Genomic DNA, 18,560 nt, shown 5'->3' on the forward strand with positions numbered 1-18,560 from the left:
AACAGCAACTCTTCACAAAACTACTTGCCAAAAGCAAGCTCATAAAATCAAATATGAAATTAAAGAATGCATGCAATAATTTCAGACTTGAATAATATTACATAAAACAATATGAAATGTGTTATTTCCCTTAATGGGGAATATAAAATATACTTAAAAATTAACTCCAAACATTGTAAAATTGTATTTGAGATATTTTTAGATACGCTGGTGCTTGAATGATATCGTATGCTACTATATTTACTTTTTCATTCTGTTAGACCCCCAAACTTTTTTTTCAAAATATCTTTTAATAAGCTGTAAATTGCTTGATGTTACAGTTCTATGATTTTTTTTTTCTTCCAGGAATGAAGTTTTGTGACAATTGTTCTGTCAGCTTTTTCCATTGTCCTGGTCTGCTCATTTGCATAGCCATTCAATTATCACCATAAAGACTCCTGATCCCTAATCAGGTTATTTGAACAAAGATTACTGATAACAGCGCCAGAGTAAAATCAGTCAATCACAAGCTCACCTCCTTTGTAAACATTGATTATCTTGCGTAAGAAGTAAAACTGGCAATGTAGGAATAAGTTGTTGCAAAAAACGTAGTCAGACACTCTTTCAAATGATGAAATAATGCAAGCAATTTGACTAAATGAAAAGACAGTCCTTTGATCACTACTGAGAAATTTGATATATAAAACGTTCAAATAAGTATTACCGTATATGTTGAGACACCATATTTGTTGGGACACCATAAATTAATTTTAAAAGTCATTTTTTTTGTGCACTGTATGTTCTGGGACACATCCTTTTTCCAAGTCGTAAGTTGTGGGACACCTTTTAAATAATTCAAAAATAAAACATGTCGAAAAATGCACTCAAACTGAAATTTTATTAAAAAAAATATAAAGCTGTGTACTTGAGATAAAATTCTTTAATCCACTGCAGCAGCATCTCATCAACACAACCCTTCACCTGCACACATACGATCCATTCTTTTGGTACATGAATATTTTTTTAGCTTTCCCATACTGTCTTTGTATATTCAAAGCTAAAAATTAAAAAAAATGCCACACTTTAAAGAATACATAGTCAGCTTCCAAGGTCAGCTTGCTTTGCAATAAAATAACCTTTGTATTGACATCGTTTTAAAAAAATCGGCTTCCGAGTCCAAAGTCAGCTTGCTTTGTAATAAAAATAACCTTGTCTTTGATGTCCTGTTGGTAAGTTCAAAGAAGAAGTTTACTGCTGGCTGCCAGTTGTTTTTATTTACCATTTACCACCAGGGCTTCTATGTGCTTGGCATCTGTAGTAATAATTAATACAAAGGAGCACTGATGTCTGCGGGTAAATATTAAGGATAATTTTGTAACCCGAGCTGATGAAAAGATTGTCACTTGCACTCAAGTGAATGTGTTTTCAAATAAAGATTTTTATACTGTCATACAGTAGACCTGGATATAATTCAATCTTGATTATTCTGCACCCAACACAGTGTAATGCGTGAATGGTGTCTTCAAGATATCGGTTGACTATTTCCCTCTTGTTTGCAATTTTGTTGGCTCCAGTTTTCAGTCAAATAACGTTCAAACCTTTGAGCACAACCACACGCAAATGTTTCTCAATGTTCATGTCAATGAACAATGTGGTGTGTGGTATTGGACATAATTGATACACACCACAGTATGGAAGCCTATGCTACTTATACGAATTTCGTGGATATATTTTATTCTTTAATGCTCATGTTGAAAAAAGGAATAAATGATTAACAACACAAGGTTAGTCTCTTTCTTTTTGTTATCAATTAAGCACTTAATTTATCTATTTTACTGCAACATGCAGTGGGGGAAGCACAAGCACAAATGCAATACAAATTTATTTCGCTTCTTAAGTCTTGTGACATATGACCAAAGTGAAAAAATGTTTCACCATAAAATTCTGGGACAGGAAAAAAAATTATTTTATCATGTCCCAACATATACGGTAAAACCTGTATCAGTAATACATTCTACTGCAATGGGAAAATGCTACTGACAGAGTGATAATTTCAGCCACAAGTTTGGAACCTGATTTTATAGATAAGGTGGTTTTGCATCATTCATAATAATTATCAATAAAAAACACAAATAGATGTTTTATATCACTGATTGCATAATATTCCTGTTATTTTGAAATGAAATATTAAACCTTCAAATATCACTTATGCCTTTCATACTTCACATGTAATCTGTAATGTGTTGAATTTTGAATAAGTACTGAACATTAAAATTGAATACATTGTACATTAAAATATTAGTACAGTCAAGCCAGCAAGATTTTATGTGAAGGGTCAATTCAACCTTTTCCCATGTTAGTTGGTACATTTCATGGGTAAGGGCGAGGCCAGCATCTACGGCAAATTTAGAATTGACCTGGGCATCATAAAGCTGTCCTGGGAAAGTAAATATTAAGATGTCGACCATGCCTTCGTAATGGAATGGCATGTCGAATAGTCATTTAACAAAAGGAAGTTGGTATATGTTGTATTTCTCAGATTCTAAGCTGTCAAAATCTGACAGAAGAGATAATTATCTTGGGGAAAAAATTAGGAACGACTGATTATGATTGGTCAGTTTAACTTAAGGCATACACCCTGGAAGAGGTTTTATTTAAAGTAATGACTCTGGGCAAATTTCCTCAGTCCAAGATTTTCCTGCAAGAGAAGCAAGACTTGTTTGACTCAAGGGGAAAAATAATAAGTAGTTCTTCCTCATTAAGGCAAATAAGGGGACCAGGTGGCTGTCTGGCCAGCAAAGCCATGCCTTTAGTGCTATGACGCACATTTTCTTGGAAAGAACAGCATTAAGGTATGCAATTTTAATTTTTCATGCAATTTTCTATTTTGTTTGTTTTGTTTTATGCAAATGTGTTTGATATGCCAAGGATCCATAATATGCAACATTTATTTGATTTCATGGAAATCTGCGGATATGCAAGAGTTTTTTATGCAGTTTATTTCTTTAATTTTATAGTTACCAGTTCTATGATAGAACTGGCTGGTTGCTTGCGATCCAAATTTTAAGATGTGTAGGACTTCATAGGGTTATATGAATTAATTTCCTTTGTTTGTTAGGACAATACTGATTATCATGTCTTAACGAAAATTGCATATTTATATCTGATTTTTTAATGCTTAAAGAATCTTGTAGGTTAGGGACTGCTGTAAGCTAGAAGTTAGTGAGTCTTATGCAATAGTAATCGATAGCAGGTATCTTATTGAGTGAAACTGTCTAGGTTGGATGTCTAAGGAGTCATGTGGCAGCATATGCAGAGATACGGGAATGTGTGTGGGCATTGTGCTTGTTTCACCACTCTCATTATCATGATGAAATGAATCAATAATATAACACTGCTACTGAAATTCTGTAAATGTAAATTTGTTTGAATTGTCGCTGACACTATTAGCTTATGTGACTGATTAACTTGTTATTCCCTTGTCTAAAGGGGGCTCATATTGCATTATTTCTTCTTAACAGTTATGCTCAGTTCTATGTTGACATTCTATCTATCCACTCATACCGGGCAATACAATTGAGGGAGGTCATCCTCTAAATAATGATAGTCAAATCTAATTTACCACCCCTCTTTTGCGTACAGGTAACATCATTACAAAATCATCACTTACATTTATGCAATCGCCATCTAGAAAGTCACTTTTATGTGCAGAAGGGCTGACCTTATACAAGGGGGGCTACTGTACTTTAATTTGTGAATTGGGTATGGGTCCTACCATTTCTTGTTTGATGGGTCTGTAATTGACTGTCCTTAGTAACGTATTTACTGTATTTATTGTAACACAATAAAATAATAATTTATTTCCTGTACCAGAACTTATCGTAAAACTTTTTAACCAAGGTCAAATATCCCAAGACTTAAGAAACAAAATAAATTTGAATTGAATTTGTGCCCTCCCACTGCAATTGCAATAAAATAGATAAACAAAACACTTATTTAATTTTAAAAAAGAATATAACCTTGAATTATTATCATTTATTCTTTTTTCCCATCATGAGCTTAAAGAATAAAATATATCCACGAACTCTGTACATGTAGCACAGGCATCCATATAGGTGCATGTATTGCTTATGTCCCATAACACACGACATACTGTTCATTGAAATCAACATTGAGAAACAAATCGTGTTTGGTTGTGCTCAAAGGTCTGAATATGTTATCTGACTGAAAACTGGATCCAACAAAATCGCAAATGAGAGACAAATAATCAACAGACATTTTGAAGACAACTGTCAGTCACACATGACACAGTGTTAGTTGCAAAATAACCAAGACTGAATTAAATCCAGGTCAACTATATGAAAGTATCTTGCAAACAAAAATATTTGACAACACATTCACTTGAGTGCAAGTGACATTCTTTTTGCTAGTACGGGTTACAAAAATATCATTAAAATACACTGCTGTGTATACTATTTACCCACAAACATCAAGATCTGTCAGTATTATAACTACAGATGTCAAGCAAAAAGAAGTGCATAAACACAACTGGCAGCGTGCAGCAAATTCATTCTTTGAACTTGCTGACAGAACATCAAAGAAAAAGTTTTTTTTTAATACAAAGCAACTGACCTCAGAAGCCAACTTTGGTCACCTGAAAGCCAGTTTTTCTGTTTTTAACAGAAATCAAAACAAAGGTTATTTGATTGCAAAGCAAGCCAACCTCAGAAGCCGACTCTGGATTCTTTTTATTGTGCAAATTTTTTGTACAAAACCTTTGGTTCCTTTTCAATGGAATTAATGGGAATAGTGAAAATAAATTGAAACACTTGAACAAATTTTAAAGTGACACAATAAATTGCTTTGAGCATGGACATCGATAACTGTTGCCCAGAAGATTCTGATTAAATAAAATCATTTGATGAATTCATGAAGGCCAGAAGAGAAGCAGATGATTTCACAAAAAATAGCTTGAAGACAACTGCCATTCACACAAGACACAGTATTAGGTGCAAAATAACCAAGACTGAATTATATCCAGGTCAACTAGTTGACAGTATCTCGCAAATAAAAATCATTATTTGAAAATAAATTCACTTGAGTGCAAGTGACAATCTTTTCACTAGCATAGGTTACAAAAGTATCATTAAAGCTATTCCTGTGCATACTATTTAGCTGCAGACACTAATGCCTGTTTGTTCTAATTATAACTAGAGATGCCAAGCAAATAGAAGCACGGGTGGTGAATAAGCGCAACTGGCAACGAGCAGTAAACTAATTCTTTGAACTTACCAACAGGACATCAAAGACAATGGTTATTTTTTATTACAAAGCAAGCCAACTTTGGATACTCTGAAGCTGGCTTTTCTTTTCTTTTTTAAGGATATCAATACAAAGGTTATTTTATTGCAACACAAGCTGAACTCGGGAGCTGACTTTGAATTCTTTTAAGTGTGCCGATTTTTGAACAAAAATCTAATATACAAAGATGGCCAAGATATGGACATTCACTTTGGTTCGTTTTCATCATATTCATGGGAATTTTGAAAATAAATTGAAACAATGGAACAATTTTTAAAGTGACACAATATGCTTCGTGCACAAAAATGGATGACAAAGCATCACCCAGAAGATTTGGAGAAAATAAAATCATTTGATGAATTCATGAAGGCCAGAAGAGAAGTATATGATTTTGCTGACAATATGATCATTAACATGGATGAAATTCTAGCGTACTTTGATCTCATTTCTGGATGGACTGATGATAAGATGGGGTCAAAAGTGTGAGAATTAGCACGACTGGTGCAGATTTGAAAATCTGAATTTAATCCTTGAGTTGCCTCTCTAGGTGATGTGTTGCCTCTAATTTTGCATGGTATGAGAAAGCTATAAAAAAAAAAAAAAATCAGCCACTAAAAGAATGGATCGTACATGTGCAGGAGAAAAGTTGTGTTTGTGAGTTCTATCTCAAGTACAGTTTAATATTTTTTAAAATAAAATTTCAGTTGGAGTGCATTTTCTGACATGTAATTTTTGAAAGTTCTTTAAAAGTGTCCAACAATTTACGACTTGAAAAATCTATGTGTCCCAGAACATACAGTGCACAAAAATTTACTTTCAAAATTAATTTATGGTATCCAAACAAATACGATGTCCCAATATCTACGGTAAATATGGTAACCACAAAACTGATGAACACTAGTAACTAACAGAAAATAGTGAAGTCATTGTGTTTTCAGACAGACTCAAATGACTGGTAAAAATGTGTTGCTTCTGAGATATGTTTCATGACATGTATTTGCTACCTACCCTTGCCAGGAATTTAGAAGAGTGTAGAAGCAGATGGAGGGCAGACTTTCTGGACCAATCTTGACTCTCTTCAGAGTCTCCCTGAAGGCAGTTATCTTCTCCAACTTATCCCGGTCTTTCCTGAACATAAAAAACATCTCTTTATTAAAGATTGAACAGCTAAAAATATTTTGCAGGAATTCATTAGAATTCTATTTTTTTTCCATTTTTTAATTCATGTTAATTGCAGAGTATCTATATTGTCTCTAATATTCACAATAAAGTCCAGCATACCACGTTTGAAAACATAAACATCTTTCGGTCTACAGCTCAAATAGATAAAGGGAAGCAATTATTACAGATTAGTTCCCCTTATCCTGTATTTGACAACCGAATATGGGGAAGGGTGGTAGAACTTAATAATATTGTGATCAGTTAAGCATTTTTGGAGAAACGTAATTTACTAAAAATGTCCTCCCTCTGGCAAATACATTACCCAATCACATCAACATTAGGAGAACAGATAAGAAGAGGAAATGCTGAGCATCCAAACCTCTATCCAGATCACCAAGTAAGAAAAATAACTCTCCTAATGTTGTTTTGCAAAACCTACATTTGATTATGCATGTAAAGATGGACCTGGTGGGTTCCCACATTCAGCAATTGTTTACAATCAAAACTCACAGTGGAGTAGCAATAAGAAGAGTTTCAAGATGGCAGCCATGTTGGACAAAAAATCAGAAACACTTTTATTTTGGACTATGTATATGCACAATGCCAATATGACCATCCATTGTAAAGAAGTAGTGAAAACAAGATACTCAAGATCGCAGCAATGGTTGCCATGTTGCTTGTCAGAGCGCCAATTTCATTCAGGTCAACCAATTAAAAGAAAACCAATAACTGATACAATTGTTCATCCAGAAGTAGTGATAGTGAAATTATCCAGATGGTCCAAAATGGCAACCATTATGCCAGTAAGAATGGAAAAGTTTTCATTTAGGTCCAAGTGGATATTATAAGAAGTCTATTAAGGTTTTTAAGTTGAAGACAGTTTGGGATTATATGGAAATGGGTTTTATGCTGTTTTGTTTTTTTGTGTGCAGGAAAAACTAATTTGAATATAATACATGGCTGTTGCTATTGAAAAGCTAGTACTGTTCGGGAGGAAAACAACCTAACCAAATGATGAAAATTTCATATAACATTAGGATGATCAAAACATTTCCACAACACTGGGCCACCACTGCCTGAGAAATCCACACATATTGGGCATTCATGCCAGTGTCCTTCATTATTTTGAGGGAGCAGCCTAACTTAGTTGGACATTGTGGGACAGGAGGAGGGAATCTACCAATAGCAACTGGTATTACATCATCAAAGTTATTTTCACTAACCCATTCCCAAGCGAGATTTTAATATGAGTAATACCATACCTGTTGCTATTGCTTAGCTGAATTTGTCAGTTTAGTTTGGGGCTGATAACTGGCAAATAAAAAAACAAAACATAAGGACTACGAGAAGCTGGATTTCTTGGCTAAAAAACCTGGTTGGCAAAGGTAAGAAACTTACTCATAATTCCCATCGAGTCTGGAACAGCCCTGCTCTATAGATAGGCATGATGATCGCTTGCTTGACATTAAGGCAAGCAAGAAAATTGTCTTGAGGGTTAGGTTTTCAAAGGAATCTTTTCACCTAAAGGTTCATAGAGTGGTTTAGAGACCACAAGACTGATCTCATTTAGGCATTAGTGAGACATTGGCCTCTGCTATTCAAAATACTTGATTAGGCCTTCTACGTGAGAAATACATCTCCATCGCACGGCCTTTTGAAAATTTTACTGTATTGGAAAGAACTGTTGGATGGCGCTTAAAAGTACAAAGATAGCATTGTTTCTCTATGAAGGATGCAAAATTGTCTGACAGTGTAAAAAACTGTTTCTTAATTATCATATAAAATGGCTTTCAACCATGGTAGTTTGAAATCTATTTTCACATCCATTCATGAAATCCATCAGTTTTGTTTAATTCCAATTCTGTTTATCATTCGTTGTTCTGCTATCTGCACCTTGCATTTGGTTTCTTCAAAATGCATTTATTTTATGCTGCACTGTTTGCACTTCAATGGTAGAAACATCTGTATCTGGTTCCAGTGCTTCAGTGATTATAAAATATATTCAGCACAGGTCTAATTTTTATTACGGGGGGAAAAACTGATGTACCTGAATATTTTAGGATAATTACTGTCATTCTCATACCAGAACCACAGTTAAATACCAGAAGCTTGCATATGCTAACACAATAAAATATCTGACAGGCCAGCAATGTGTTTTGTTTTTTTTTAGCAAGCACTGCCTAGAATTACTGATACTTCATATGGAATCAATTCTTGGCAGAACATGATCGATAATATGAAAACCACTAAAAGAGCCCCTATTTTCTCAAGTGATATATGCATACCTGACAGTACTGGGGTTTTGTTTTTGAGACTCAAAAAGAATGTTTTTAGGTCCCAAGAGGGTTCAGTGTGTGCAACCCATCAAAAGCAGCAATATGAACCTGACAATATAAATAATAATAATAATGAAGACTTTGTATAGTGCCTAATCTTTAGAAGCTCTAAGCGCTTTACAACATTAGACAATACTTATAAGATAAAAGACATATAATATGATTACAAAAACAAACACCATGAAATTAGAAAACATAAAAAAACATGCTGAGAATACTTAAGGTAGGAAACATTATTAGGTCTTTAAGTTTGTTCAATTATTTTTTTGTACAAATTTAATATCATTTGTTCAATAATAAGTTATCTACTTCATATATGTTTGAATATAAGAAAATGTTTTCTTTGAAGCATTCAATACACTTTCAAAAATAAAGTTGGTAGACTTTGGAACTAAATAATTTGTGGGTTTTTTTAGGTGGGAGGTGGGATTATCTTTAAAACTAGGATATTATTTTACCATAATATAATCAATATTTTCTTTGGCTAATATCTAATTGTTTAAGTTTTCTAAAAAACGGAGGAACAATATATTTTTTTCAAGCTAATGGGGTCCAGAGCTTTATTTTGTGCCCTTCCCCTGCCCCCCTCCAAAAATCTGATCTTCAGTCTCTTTGAATTGTCAAAGTTCATCACTTAAAAATATACACACATGTACACACCCAACAATCTTAAATGAAAAATTACCCATGTTTCTGTTTTAAATCCACTGGACAGTGGAATACAGTCTTAACCAGATGCAATCTTTACTGTTCTCAACAGTTTAATGAGGGTTTGATGGAGAGTCACTCAGGTCCACTTTTGTACTCTCAAAAGACTGGTTGGTACCATCAAACTTTTCGTGAGATGTTGCTGAATTTTCTCAGAGAGAAAATCATCATTTTGCATCTGTATTGCTGTGAGAGTGTGTCAAATTTATGATGGCCACACTAGTTAATGTTTAAACATGTCAGTAACTTTTGGGATTGATCTCTGTATTTGTAGATTGTCCTGATGCTTGGTGTTGTTACTATGTTAAAGGTAAAGTTGTAACAATTTAGAAAACTTCTACTGGGTACCCATCTACCTTAATGATCGGATACCCGAGTAACCAATCAAAGGGAAACTGTATTAAATTTGTACAAACATGAAGTTAGTCCATATTTTTCGAAAGTCAAAGTATCTGAAATATATCACTACCTAATGTCATCTGCTACAAAGTCCATGAAGTCATCCTCATTGACTGAAGGTATAAAAAAATAACATTTGATTTCAGTTAGCCGACCATCCCCATTTTCATTGCACACTTGCACTTTTGCCCCCTTGGGTAGAAAAAATAATTATTTCTTTTAAAATCCCAGAATTTTAAAACCAGTGAAATACAAAAAACACATACTATTTTTGCCTGATACAGTTCTGAAAGTTTCCATTGTCATCTAGTGAATCATCGTGGTCTATATTATCAGAAATGTCATCTGACTCCAATTCCATATCCTCACTGTCGTATGTGGATGTTTTTTTTGACACTGAGCTTGGACTTTGTAAGTAACACTTTAATCATACAATTTGTGAAACCTATAAAAAGGTTGCAACTAAACGTCATTTGTGTTACTTGCCATGAAACCATGCTTGCCGCACAATCAAAGGGTTGTCATTGAGAAAAAGAGCTACAGGACTAAGGTCTATTATATACTGGTAGAGTCACACCTCTGCTTGGCACTATGAATGTATACATATTTGAGGTTCAATCAAAAAAACTGTCAAGTTAAAAACAAAGTGAGTGCTGCCCAAACAAGCATTGGCAGAAAACTTGTATATGGTAAATTATGGCCCACATTATTGCCTGGGTTGGTACCCAAGTACCTGGGTACCAGTTGACAGATTTAGTCAAAGGACATAATATACCCAAGAATGACTAGTCTTAATACTGTGTATGCAGAATGTGCATGGAATACAATGCTGCTGCACTTCATAAAGTCACCCTCCATCATCATCGAGTTATAAAACTGAATTTTGCTGGGCTTTGTTTGGTGCACTGATGGCTTACTCTTTCCTGAATCACAGCTTTGTTTCAACATTTTGCCAGTAAATATGAACCACAAAGATACACTATTCTGAATGCCAAAATAATCATGTTTTGTGTATTTTATATCGAGTAGAAATCCAACTTCCAAGAAACATTACTGCTGACGACAACAAACATGCCAATAACTTTTAATAAAGATGGATTAAACATTCCAACAGCTCCGGTGGCCTCTAGTGGCTAAAGCGTCTGCCTGAGATGCTTCGAACCCTGGCCCAGTCATACAAAGACTTGATAAAAATGGTACTAACAGCTGCCTCGCTTGGCGTTAAGCATTAAGAGGTTAGTGTTAGGTCTGGTTGGCCCTGTGTCAGGATAATGTGACTGGGTGGGACATCAAGCTACATATCTGCAACATGATGCCCAGTGCTAGACATTACTATAAACTGCCACACTGCAGACATCGTAGTGACATGACAGAAAAATTGTTAAAGATACGCTAAAAAAGATCCAAATCCAAATTAAACATTCTCATTCATGGCAATCAACTATTCTTCTTCAACATGCATCTCCTTGACTAACCAAACTTTACCTATGCAATTAGCCCAATGGGTTTCCCACAGCTTTAGTCATTAGATTTAAGATGACATCACACTAGCTATTGTTTATCTCTAACACTTTTATTGAGAGCACTACTTGATGAATTAAAGTGTTTAATGTGTTTGCGTGAGTTGTGGAAATTGTTTTTTTAAAAGGGGATAAACATCAAGTCTGGAGAAACTGAACTGGCTAGTTTGTACCTCATTCAAAGTTAAAAGAATGCCTTCTTTCTCCATTGAGAAAACTGTGGTTAGTCTTACTTTAAGTTAGTCTTACTTTAAGAATCATTTTGGTGCAGTGTGTTTTGCTTATTGTTTCAGGGTCACTTAAAGCTGAAGTCAACCTAAGGCCTGGGAAGGAAATTCTGTGAGTAAATCTGGACAAGTTGATATGACTGTTCATCCCCATACACACAATCTGATGGTGATATTGATAAGGTCTTGAAAGATATTCATCAGGAACTTCAATCTCTGAATGTCTGTTACTTAGAACTCAGTTCAAAAGTCCTGTCCCTGGCAAGTGATTATGAGCTGATAATCTGGAGCTCAGAGATTTTGTCTGACAAGATTGTAAATCTTGAGAGAATAGATTGGACAAATTAAAATGAATCAAGGGAAAATAGTGTTCTGTTTCATGGAAATGAGGAATCCCCACATGAAAAGTGTGATGTTTTCCAAACATGAAATTTATGATTTGATTAAAGACACTCACTATATAGATGCCTCAGATTCCACTGAGAAAGAGACAGCACACGGACTATATAATGACAGCAAAACAGGTTCTACCAGCCCAATCATCATAAAGTTCATTAAGTACAAGAACAAAGATTTTGTATTAATGAAGGAATGAAGATTTTTAAGCATAATTATAGCTTCAGGGTATCAGAGCATTTCCCCATGCATATTAGAGATGACAGAAAGCACTGTATGATTTTATGACTTGATTTAGGGAGTGTGAGTTCACTTCCATCAAGTTTAACAGGTTTATCATGGGACAAGTATATATGAATGAATGAAGCAGTGAGCAGGTGAAACCTGCTGATAAACACAACCCTCCAAGCCAGGATGACACAGCGTATTCTTATCCCCAAACAACTCTAATGGAAAGTACATGACACGATGATCATGATGTAAAGATGACACTTACAGAAATACAAATGGGAAAATCTTTGTGCAGGGGATATCACTTCTTCATACAAAGAATTCCACAAATCATATCTGACACAGGTTAATACCCATGTGCATTACAAAATACCCATCAAACAGATCTTGACCACATTCTGTTGTGGAATACAGAGGGATTAGCAAAGCACAAACACCATAACTCATTTCTTTATGACTGCATGACATTTGACAGTTTTGGTTTATATGAAACTTGAGAAAAATCATCAGGGGAATTTGGTAATTATCTTGAGGATTTGTACTCTAGCAGTTTTGTTCATAAAAGGGTGGGTAAAGGTAGGAATACCAGAAGAATATTTCTGTTGTAAATCTGATGTAATTAAATATTTTGTAAAAAGAATATCTCATTGTTTGATGATTTTATAGTTTTACTATTTACCTCATCAACTTTGCAGAATTTTGAAGACTTTATCCATTATGATACACTTGACATTGTGTATGGATCTAATGTTGAATATGATGTGGATAATTTCTCAGACACTTATAAAAAAGGTTAATGAGTATAACAATTTTGGTTTATCCCTAATGGATGAATGCAGAAATTTTAATATTCATGTTATAATGTTGTCTGCAGCATTTGACACAATAGACCATGATATATTACTTCACTGTCTCCAGCATGTATTTGGCATTCATGATACAGCCTTACTGTGGTTCAAGTCCTATTTGGTCAACAGGACACAAATTGTGTCTGCAAACGGAATTCGCTCCAGCCCAGTTAATCTATGTTGTAGTGTTCCACAGGGGTCTGTTCTTGGACCTGTTATCTTCATTCTGTACACTCAGCCGCTCTCAGGTGTCACAGATCATCATCCAGTGTCTCACCAATTGTACACTGATGACACCCAAATATACAAATCTAGCCACCCAACTGAAGTTGATGCTACCATCCAAGGTGTAGACAGGTGCATTTCTGATGTGAAATCATGGATGACATGTAACAAGCCATAGATGAATGATGATAAAACTGAGGCCATTCTGATCACAACACAAAGACTTTCTCATTCACATCCTTTACCTCAAATAATAAATATCAGCAACACCAACATTAAATTCACACATTCAGTACAAAACCTAGGTGTTACTCTGGACAGTACTCTCACATTGCACCAACATGTCATAAACATTCCCTTACAAGGCTGCATATGTTGAGCTGAGACGCATCAGCTCAATTCGCAAATATCTTTTAGTTGATGCCACTAAAACACTTGTGTGTTATATGTTCATTAGTACTTTCAAGACTGGACTATTGTAACTCAATTCCGTCTGGTTCATATCTGCTCCAGAAACTTCAAAAAGTTCAAAACGCAGCCGCTTGGATCATACTTAGAGTACCACGATCAGAGCACACCTCCCTGCTGCTCTGTACCCTACACTGGCTATCCATTCTATCCAGAATCAAACATAAAATTTGTTCTCTGTGCTATGTTTCATTGACAGACTCTAGTCCAACATACCTATCCGACCTCACCCATGTGTCCACACCAGCAAGATACTTACGCTCCTTTTCTGACAATCGTATACTCATTATTCCCACTATGAAAACGAAGTCATATGGACAACGTTCTTTTGCATACCAGGGCCCAGCAACATGGAATGAATTGCCCACTGAACTTAGACACAAAGACACAGTGATCCCTCTAGAGTACTCTTAAAACTCACTTATTTCGACTGCAAGAATAAACTTAAAGACCTAATATGTTTTCTACCTTAAATATTTTCAGCATGTTTTTATATATTATGTTTTCTAATTTCATGGTGTTTGTTTTTTGTAATCATATCATTATATGTTTTTTATGTTATAGGTGTTGTCTAATGTTGTAAAGTGCTTCTAACTTCTACAGATTAGGCACTATACAAAGTCTTCATTATTATTATTTATTATTATTATTATAACTGGATGACTCTTTCATGATAAAATGGTCAGTTTATATGCATAAATCACAATGATTGCTGTGTAACTTATTACATATAATATGTTCTTATGAAATATTTAGTTATATTATCGGCTTTGGAGTTTGAACTTGCAATAAATCTATGCATTTTGCTATACAATGTTCATATAGACTAAGTCAATACCTGAGATATCAAGGTAGCACTTACAACAAAAAAACCACAGTGAATACTGATGATCAGTCATGTGAATTAAGAGATAATTAAATATTGATACTTGTACCCTTACTAAATGGGAATATTTCTGCATTACCCAAACCAAAAACAATAAACAATCATTTGTAAGAATGTTTAGTACAGCTTATGAAGACAAAGGAATAATCTTTTCAGGTATCTTGAAACTGACAGTGACTTGTCGCTCAGAAAATGAATTATATTTTATTGTCATTTTGTAGATTAAAAAAAAACTTTTGATAAAGTAGGGCATGACTGGTCAAACTGTAAACAGTTAAAGATACATGTAAAAAACTTAAAACCCTGTATCTGAACACAAAAGATTTATTCTGAGTGCACATTAGGTACCAGGCAATGTTGTGTTTCAATGCTATCATGTTCTCTATTTTATTAATATGATTATACAGCTTAAGTGCGAATGAAATAGAAGTGTATTTTTACTGCAGATAAGTTTACATTTTTTGCAATACTTCAAGCTGATGATGTCTTGCTAACTGTGCTGTTATCATATACTTTTTTTTCTCCATTAACTTTACATTGTCAGAATTTTGCAGTATTTTATAATACTGAACATCTTCACATTGCATGCATGTGCATGACATGTGTGCCTAAAAGTACTATAGTGTATTAGAAGTTACTATGTTGTAAACAAACCATGTACTCATGTAGATGTTATACGTTTTAGTTTATTAGGTTTGTTTGTGGATGAACTAAAAGCAGCTTTTTACATCTACTTGAAAGTAGAGATGAAAAACGTAAACAATGTGGACAAGTTTACTGAGTCACAAGTAAAACTTTCAAAGAAGCAAATGAATGAACATGATATTCACAATGTCCACAACAAACGTGAGAGACAGTGTTGAAAATACCATTCTGATCATCTAAAAAAGTTATTTAAGAGAAATGTTCATAATGTTTCATTAATGGAACGATTCAGACTATAACCAGTGCTCTCTGGGGTATATAAAAATAGCATATAAAAGAATACTGAGGGCAGGGTCTATCACATATCTATTAGAAACATGCCAGTCGCAGCACTAAATTCGTGGGGAAAAAATATGCACCTGAAGGTTTTGGTAGAAAAGTACAGGCCTCAGAGCCAATAAGCCAAGACAATGAATTCTTATTTCCACTTGCTGAATGGCCAGTCACACACCAGCTGCTTTACAATTTTCCACATTAACTTTCTTGATAGAATGTTTTGGATTTAGGCCAGTGAAAGATCCCATAACATAGCTGGGGTCACTACAAACAGCATACAATCGACAAGGCATAAGCATGTCTTCTGTAGCTGGCAATAATGAATGGTCAAAAATATACTTACATTTTTGTATCTTGAATTTCCTCAAAATGTACCTGTCTTCTTAGTTCTGCAAATCTGAACTACATGACCTAAGTCATGGGTTCTAAAGATTGATTACACATTTCAAAACTGTACTCTCATTTTGACATTTCGAACTGCAATAAAATTCTCCTTACCGCACTCAAAATGAAAAGAAAATGATATTCCATAGTATCTTTTTGATAATTACAATTCCCACATTAATATTCCAAACATGCAATGACAGAACAGAAACACACATGCAGATGAGTCAAGACATGTCCATCAATGCTCAAAACAGAGACACATGTACTTTGTGTGGAATTGAAACAGCTAATAAATCCAGTAAATGATCAGTTGATTTCATTAGAATATCTCAAAAAACAAAAAAAAATCCATTTATTCCTTACAAAATGGAAAAGCTGCTGCAAAGTGCAATCATTCACAATATGACTCTAAATTTTAAATTTTAAGTAGTTGTTGTTTTTGTTGTTGTTGTAGGGTTTAACACCATTTTTCAGCACACGATATGCTATACATGGCAGCCAGTATTAATGGTGGAGGAAGAACCCGGGAAATCCCCGGAAAGAGCCCCCAACCCTCGAGAAGCTACTGGCAAGCTTTCTCACATACCCACAATGGCCGAATCCGAGAGTCGAACCTATGCAGACAGAGGTGAGATGGCAGTGATCCGTAACAGACAGCGCTTTAGACCACTCAGCCACTCGGGGCCCCTCAATTTTAAGTAGACCAAAATGACAATTCTTTTTTAAACTGATGTCAGGCACATGACTAATACAAAAGGTTGCTGGGTGGTGCTATGTGTGCATTAATATTGTAATTGTGTATTGATGAATGTACAGTTGTATTTATTTTGGAACACAGCGCAAGTTCAATTACTTTGTTTCTTATAGTGTATTTTTTTATAATTAAGCCTTAGGTAAAATAAGAAAATGAGTATTTAATAATAACGTTATTGCAATTGTATGGGAAAATATGAACTCATTTTTTTGACAAATGCTTCACTCCCAAAGGTTATGCAGTATGAATCCGAAAAAACTCGTTCATATTAATTGTCCCATACAAATGCAGTAACCTGTAAATACAGTAATACTTCTGCAAATAAATATCATTGAACATTTCTGTGATACAACTGGTATGATGGTCAATCTCAATAAAACTAAAATCATTGTTTTCAGAAAGGGGGGTATCTTAAGCACAAGGAAGTTGAGTTGTTCAAAGGAAGATGTGTTGAATGTATGTCTTACTACAAATATATGGGCTTATTTTTAACCCGAAACTTTCTCTGGACAAAAGCAAAGCAGATAATAGCAGCACAGGAAAGAAAGTAACTACAAGGATTTTGAATGATCAAAACCAATTTGACTGTTTTAGCATAAAGGAAGTTTTTAAATGTTTGTTTCTGTGATAAAATGAATTCTTTGCTATGGGTCAGAAATTTGGGGATATGAATTTAGTAGAGATATTGAAATTGTGCAATACAGCTTTTGCAAACAGTATTTAGGTGTTCTTAAAACTACCAATAATGTGATTGTGCAGAGGGAGTGCAGAAGATATCCACTTTGTACCTCATATTTTCTATGATGTATTATATACTGGTTGAACGTTGTAAGAACACTTTCAACTTGCCACCTACACCAATATTATTTAACAACGAACAGATTAGACGAACCCAACCAAGTCAACTAGGCTACCAAAGTTAAAGACATGTTATTTCACTTCGATATGGGTATGTCTGGCTAAATCATGATGTTGGAGAAAACAACAATTTTTCTCACTATTTTTATGAAGAATGGAGGATACAACTTTCCAAAACAGGCAAAGCCATATTAACGATTCACATAAATTTTTGTATTATAGTAGGTATAAAACTGAAATAGAATCAGAAAAATCTTTCATGTGGATTATGATGTTTATTTAGGAAGTTACTTTCTAAATTCAGGTGCCCAACGCATATGCTGAAAATAGGGACAGGTAGGCAAATTAGAAACGTGAGAAATAATAGGTACTATGACTTTTGCAAGAAAAATGTTTATCTGACCTATAATGAATTCCATTTAATTAGTAATTGTCTAGCATATGACCATTCAGGAAAGAAATACTTTAACAAAGTTTATTATCTTTGTTCATCTGTATAAAAATTTGTATCACTCACGAGTCATAAAAATATATCAATTATAACAAATCTTTTTTACTATATTAATTTGACTGTTTTTTCTGAGACTTTAATAACTTGTACAAATGGTGAATGATACAGTTCATGGTATTAACAATATCACTATTTAAAATATCATACACTGACTCTTTATATGAAATTGTGTATGTATAAAAAAATTTAACACCACATTTAATTTCTGTACACCACGTGCACCATTGTATTTACTTGTAATGTATTTTATAATAGGGGCCAGTGGCCTAAATTACTGAATAATGCATTCTTATATTATTTATCATCATCTCTGACCACCTCTAGAACAATCATCTACATAGACTACTCAAAGGATACCTTAGTGCAGGACTCTTCATACATGGT

At 34.3% G+C, this 18,560-nt stretch overlaps 1 protein-coding gene across 4 annotated transcripts in view; it reads right to left on the bottom strand.

The window, feature by feature from the left end:
• The window catches only part of LOC149789856 (transcription initiation factor TFIID subunit 5-like), a 227,465-nt gene that overhangs the window by 90,284 nt on the left and 118,621 nt on the right, over positions 1 to 18,560 (bottom strand). For all 4 annotated transcript variants that reach the window (XM_089971839.1, XM_089971841.1, XM_089971838.1 and 1 more), the window contains exon 10: positions 6,289 to 6,408. In XM_089971839.1, the coding sequence (XP_089827965.1) occupies positions 6,289 to 6,408 (120 nt within the window). The remainder of the gene's footprint in view (positions 1 to 6,288; positions 6,409 to 18,560) is intronic.

The sequence above is a fragment of the Sinohyriopsis cumingii genome, chromosome 10 (genome assembly GCF_028554795.1).
Source record: "Sinohyriopsis cumingii isolate HCF-2022 chromosome 10, ASM2855479v2, whole genome shotgun sequence".
Taxonomy (NCBI): domain Eukaryota; kingdom Metazoa; phylum Mollusca; class Bivalvia; order Unionida; family Unionidae; genus Sinohyriopsis; species Sinohyriopsis cumingii.